Source organism: Hemibagrus wyckioides, linkage group LG14 (genome assembly GCF_019097595.1).
Source record: "Hemibagrus wyckioides isolate EC202008001 linkage group LG14, SWU_Hwy_1.0, whole genome shotgun sequence".
Classification (NCBI taxonomy): Eukaryota; Metazoa; Chordata; class Actinopteri; order Siluriformes; family Bagridae; genus Hemibagrus; species Hemibagrus wyckioides.
Window position 1 is genome coordinate 4,979,623 of NC_080723.1, and position 6,123 is coordinate 4,985,745.

At 37.1% G+C, this 6,123-nt stretch overlaps 1 protein-coding gene across 3 annotated transcripts in view; it reads left to right on the forward strand.

The window, feature by feature from the left end:
* The window catches only part of LOC131364957 (A disintegrin and metalloproteinase with thrombospondin motifs 20), an 82,363-nt gene extending 78,582 nt beyond the window's left edge, over positions 1-3,781 (forward strand). For 2 of the 3 annotated variants that reach the window (XM_058408460.1, XM_058408461.1), the window contains 4 exons: positions 95-228; positions 367-458; positions 585-689; positions 1,135-3,781. In XM_058408460.1, coding sequence (XP_058264443.1) covers positions 95-228; positions 367-458; positions 585-689; positions 1,135-1,224 — 421 coding nt within the window. In that variant the 3' untranslated portion in view covers positions 1,225-3,781. The remainder of the gene's footprint in view (positions 1-94; positions 229-366; positions 459-584; positions 690-1,134) is intronic. The other variant, XR_009206544.1, reaches the window with a different exon arrangement.
* Positions 3,782-6,123: the final 2,342 nt, after the last annotated feature.

Consider the following 6,123-nt stretch of genomic DNA (forward strand, 5'->3'; position numbering starts at 1 on the left):
TGAGTGACCGAATAACAGAGAGGCTGAATGATTAATTGACTGACTGAATGAATGCGTTTTTCTTACATCACTCTGTATATTTTTTTTCTTCTAGGCTGAATAACCCCTTTGAGTGTCCACATAATGGCAGCAGACGTCAGGACTGTGCTTGCAGAAATGACTATCCTGCAGTGGGCTACACTCTTTTCCACAGAGTGAGACTAGACCTCAGCACCATGCGAATAATCAGTAAGTACGCTTAAAATAATTTTCTGATGATATGCATTCAGACCAAAATATATCAGGCCTCTAGCTTTCTTTATGTATGAGACACATTTTTATAGTAATGGCATTTGCGTTTCCCTTCTCCTGTATTGTTTAACACAGCCACAGACGTGCAGTTCTCTAAAACCCTTCTTGGCCATCCTGTTCCCTTTGGCAGTGCTGGGGACTGTTACAGTGCTGCTAGATGCCCTCAGGTAGAGATCTGAACTGCTTCGGTTAGCCTTATTAGACTCTGGTGTTTATAGAGGAACAGCCACTGCTGCCCAGATAGGTGCAACAGCTGTGGTAAAACATCATGTAACAGTTTTATCATTTGTCAGGGTCAGTTCAGCATCAATCTCACTGGGACCGGACTGAAAGTGGCTGAATTGACTAAGTGGGTTCCTCAAGGCAACTACGTCTCGATCAAAGTCCATCGATCAGAGGTAAGGAGAGGAATTCCTTACGTTTGATGCTATAGCAAAACTAAGGGGCACTTTTAGGTGCCCTCTACTGGATTTTTTGCACAGAATATATTGCAATTTATTCATAATAGTCATACTGTTCTACAGATCTACATTCATATATACATTTTTATATCTAATAGATTTTTATATTACTTTTTTTCTTACACTTTGTTCCATTTCCCACCTTTTGTAATTTGATTAAAAATAGGATATTTTTATGATTATTATTATTATTTTTTATCCTTATTGTTTCTAATTGTATGATGTGGACAGTCTTCACTTAAAGCCATACTTTGTATGGATGTGAGAAATTTAATTTGTCAAATACATTTTGATTTGATTTTATCAAAATATTTGAAATGAAATTTTTTAACTTTATGTCAGTAACTTGTTTTATGTGACTTGAATATCTTCCTCCTCTCAGGATGGAACACGTATCTATGGGCGCTGTGGAGGATTCTGTGGAAAGTGTCTGCCTCATCCTCATACTGGCCTCCTTGTCCAAGTCCAGTGAAAGACTCAAATCATGTCTGCAATTGCGCAGAAGAAAATTTGCATCAGGGTCGTCGGTCAGCATTACTGCAATGTTTATTTTGTGAAAAAATAATACATACTCTAGACTGCATGAATGCATGTAAAGAACTAAAGCTCTTATGTTACATGCACTGTGGTTTGCCCTGCAGGTGTACTGGGACCTTTTGCCTCTCTTTAATGGGAAATGTCTTGCACATTCTGTGTTGCTCTGTGGCAGCTCTGGTTAATGATCATGACTGTAGTGAGCCACAGTTCAAGCTTTTCTCCATAATCACCATGAGAAATGTCACGTCCTCCTTCAAGCGCTCACAAACCCAGTGTCTGTGTCGTGTCAAAACTACAGATATGTGTCAATAATTAGTAACATGCACAATATCACATATCAGTCATATTGTGCCTGGCTGTTTTTCATTTGAGACTAGGACAAATTAGTAGCCAATATTCTCCCTGTATAAACCACGTTCTGTCTGGAAGACACTGTAAGGATCCTAGTTTTTGTCATAGTCACATTAACCATAAAAGAGCTTCTGTTGGAACCTCTGTTGTCTTGTTGCAGGACAGACTCATGCCACACAAGTATTTATTCCTAACCAGGGAAAACTGCAGAAATATGGTCAGTCAATATGCAAATACACCGATTAAAGGTTCAGTTCAGATTAAGCGAGAGCTACGTACGGCTTTCAGAAAAGAACCCTGTTTCTGTAATTTCACTGTAACGGAGCGATGTTTGCTTTCATCACAAAAGTATGTGAAATAATGTTGACTTTTTACACATACATTTGATAAACTTGGCAAATAATTTGGACAGCGTATCCTCCAAAAGGGATTATTTGATAATTGTGGAAATATTTGGCTCCAAGGCTTAGCCAGGAGTAAAAAATAAATAAATACTGAAAAATTGTCCCCTCTATTCATGTGTAACATCACTGACTGAGGGGTAGTAGATATATATATATATATAGGTATATATAAGGTACTGTAATATTTTTGGTTTTATTAAACAGATTTTAAAAGAAAAGTATAACCTGACAACAGCGAGAAATAAAAACCTGGAATTGAAAATGAACATAGCAATAAACAATCATGTTTGCTCTGTTTGAGCAACATTAGTGTTCACATGATCCTAATGATCAGGTTAGGATTCAGAGTTATAAATCCACCACACTACCACGAAGCACTGTACAGAACTGTGAAATAAATCTGCTGTAGGGTTGAAGGAAGTGTAAATCAGATTTATTGCTATTATTGTACATAGCCAAGAAAGTGAAGATCTTGAGGGGGAAAAAAATAATTTATAGTAAAGATGGGTGTGGTTATATTGTTCCGATTTTTTTTTTTTCCCCCTGCCACCGTGGTGTTGTTGTTGTTGCAATTCGATGTGCTTTACAACATGAAAAATCGGGGAAAAAAAAGTTATAGGTTATTTTCATCATCATTTTCAAACAATAAAGTAATTAATTTAGCTAGTTATGTGTGTTCCAGATGCAGACGGCTGTGATAACCAGTGACAGAATAACAATCTGACCCTACCTCCTGCAAAGTTGGTTATTCAAAATCTGTATTTTTTTCTATGTATTTTTTTTGTTGTTGCTATTTATATATGACAATATTTATATTGTAATGATGTATGTACATTATTTTTGCTGCATATGACTACTACCGATGGCAAACCCTTAGGTTTCACTGTATGTTACAGAAACGGCATTACGTTTTTTAAAGTGTTCGAAATTGATTAACTTTCTAAACGAGTATTAAATTGCTGGTGCTTTTTTACTACTGAAATTACCTCTACAATCGGGCTTAAAATAAGCGGTCGAGAAGTTCTTATTATTATTGACGTAACAGAGACTTGCGGTACATGTCATTTCATGCTCAGGTGTGGTGTTGGCATGTTAACGGAGTGTGTTTGCACCACATGTAACAGCTGCCACTTTGCCTTTTGATGTTAGTCAGTGGCAGTAACCAGGAGGGATTTGGAAACAAACTGATCTGGCACTATACTTAGACCAAAGTCTTGTCTTGTAGGTGCATGCACTCCAATCATGGGACCTTCACATGTAAGTTCAGTTCACTTTGGTTTTTAAGTAGAGCCAGTCTTATATAATTCTTTGAGCAGCTAACAAAACATTGCTTATTGTTGTTTTTGATAGGCAACTGAACTCTTGAGGTCTGTATCAGAAATAAAATGAAATTAAAATAAAAAACAATTACTAGATGCACAATGTGCCAAGAAATGTGTAGATCTGAACATGTCATATCAAGTTGTAATATTTTTTTTAACGTGTATACTTGAAATGCAAATAATGCATACTGATTATGTCTAGATTGTGTCAGCAATGGGCCCATTGGCCATGTATTATCCAAAGATGTTTTACAGAGGCCTATTTGACCTGTGTATGTTTGGTGTGTAGAGGTTTTATAATGAAATCGTGAATTTTGGTGCTATGTTTAGTAGTGAGAAAGGCTTTATGATCAATCCTGTCTGACATGCCACTGTACTAACTCTAATTTAAAAGAGCAATAAAAGAGTTTAATTCCTTGATTTGTCATCACTGTTAAGCCAGCATGCTTAGAATGCAGTCAACACAATGGTTAGGAATAAATAATGCACACATAGATCCGCTGAATAAAAACATGCTCTCTCATCCAACGTGGTGGGGAAAAAATGTCATTTTGTGTCAGAACATATTGCTTTCATTGTGTAACTCTGATCAAAGCAAAAAAAAATAATAATAAAATAAAATAAAAAATCCTTACGATCCCCAAACGTCTCACACTGAGCCTTCTGTTCAGTCAACAGGCAAAAAAAAACCTTTTAACAATATGATCACAGAATAAAAATACATCATTATACATTTGTTTATAAAAGCGGTCTGGCTATTGTCTGAGCGTCTCCAACCTTCAACATGACAATCCGGGATTCTCTGATTAGACTCAAGCCCAGACTGATTAGGCTGTGAGGCACTGCCTCATGGGAACACTGACCCTCTGCCTTATGACTGATTATATTGCTTTAGTGGAGGCATGTTTTACATTAGTCTGGCAAAACATTGTTCCAGCATTGTACTGTTATCTTTGGGGACAGTTTTCGAATTATACTGAAATTCGAGAGAAGTCCAAACATGGATCATTGTCAGACTGTAGTTATCCTGATACTATGCTACTTACTAGCCATGTATGCAACAAAAGTTTTATAGTTAATTATAGTGGTTTTGATGAGAAATCACAGGTCACTATCGAATTACTTCACATGTATTCTTAACGTTAGTGCCTAATTCAGATCCAGATCCAAGTACTGTTTTAACTCTAGGCTTCCATCCATCCATCCAGCCGTCCGTCCATCCGTCTGTCCATCCATCCATGCATTTTCCTGAGAAATCGCAGGTCACTATCAAATTATTTCACATATTTTCTAATCATTAATGCCTAATTCATATCCAGATGTACTTTTTTTTTTAACTCTAGGCTATCCACCCACCCATCCATCCATCCATCCATCCATCCATGTGTTTTCCTGAGAAATTGCAGGTCAATATTGAATTATTTCACGTATTTTCTAATCATTAGTGCCTAATTCATATCCAGAAGTACTTCTTTTTAACTCTAGGCCATCCATCCATCCATCTATCCATCTATCCATCCAGCCATCCACCTACCCATCCATCCATCCATCCATCCATCCATCCATCCATCCATCCATCCATCCATCCATCCATCCATCCATCCATCCATCCATCCATCCATCCATCCATCCATCCAATAGAATAGAATATCTTTATTGTCATTGGAACATGTGGCATGTCCAACAAAATTAGGTGCTTTACACATATTACACAGTATACACAAATTACACTTTACACACTTAACATAAAATCCCACCACACTTAACATCCACCCATCCGTCTATCCGTCTGTCTGTCCAATTGTCCGTCCGTCCGTCCATCCGTCCATCCACCCATCCATCCATCCATCCATTCTTTCTCTACAATGTTTATCCTTCTGGGTCACAGAAAAACCTGGAGCCAATCCCAGTAGACCCAAGGCTGTAATTCAAACCAAAGTTTTATTCACAGGTATGTATATGGTGACACGGCACATCTTCTTCTTCTTCTTTCAGCTTTTCCCTTCAGGGGTGGCCACAGCGAATCCTCAACACTTGCACCCACTAGCTTCATATCCTCATTTATTACATCCATATACCTCCTCTTTGGCCTTCCTCTTTGCCTCCTGCCTGGCAGCTCCATGTCTAACATTCTCCTACCAATATACTCACTCTCCCTCCTCTGAACATGTCCAAACCAGGTGACACGGCACATGATATAATAATAATAATAATAATAATAATAATAATAATAATAATAATTTTAATGAAATAAACATTTAAATGGATTAAAAATACTACCTTAGAAAAAAGTAAATGTAAGGTAGTTGACAGTGAAGGTTTCTATTTAAAAAAAATCTTTATTTATTATAATTAAGTTAATATTTATGATGAAATATTAATTTGTACAGGTTGTACTACAAAGATTATTTTACTAATGATACCACAGGAATGAATAAAAAAAGGTGAGATCTTTTCCTCCTACACAAAAACCTCATGCACATCATTAGTCAACGTTATGCTCTGTGTCTCCTGCCCAAACTTGTGTGTGTTGCGGTTGTGTGTGTGTTGCGGTTGTGTGTGTGTGTGTTTTATCAGAATTGGAGCCAAGCTGCAGTAATATTTCCACAATGAACCTGAAATGATTCACTAAGAACAAGAAGAAAGGATGTTAACATGGAAACTGAGTTCAACCAGTGTATCGTTTCAGGTTGCTGACTATCTGCCATAGTGCTAAAAAAAACTCTGAAATATCTCGTACATATCTCAATACTTAGC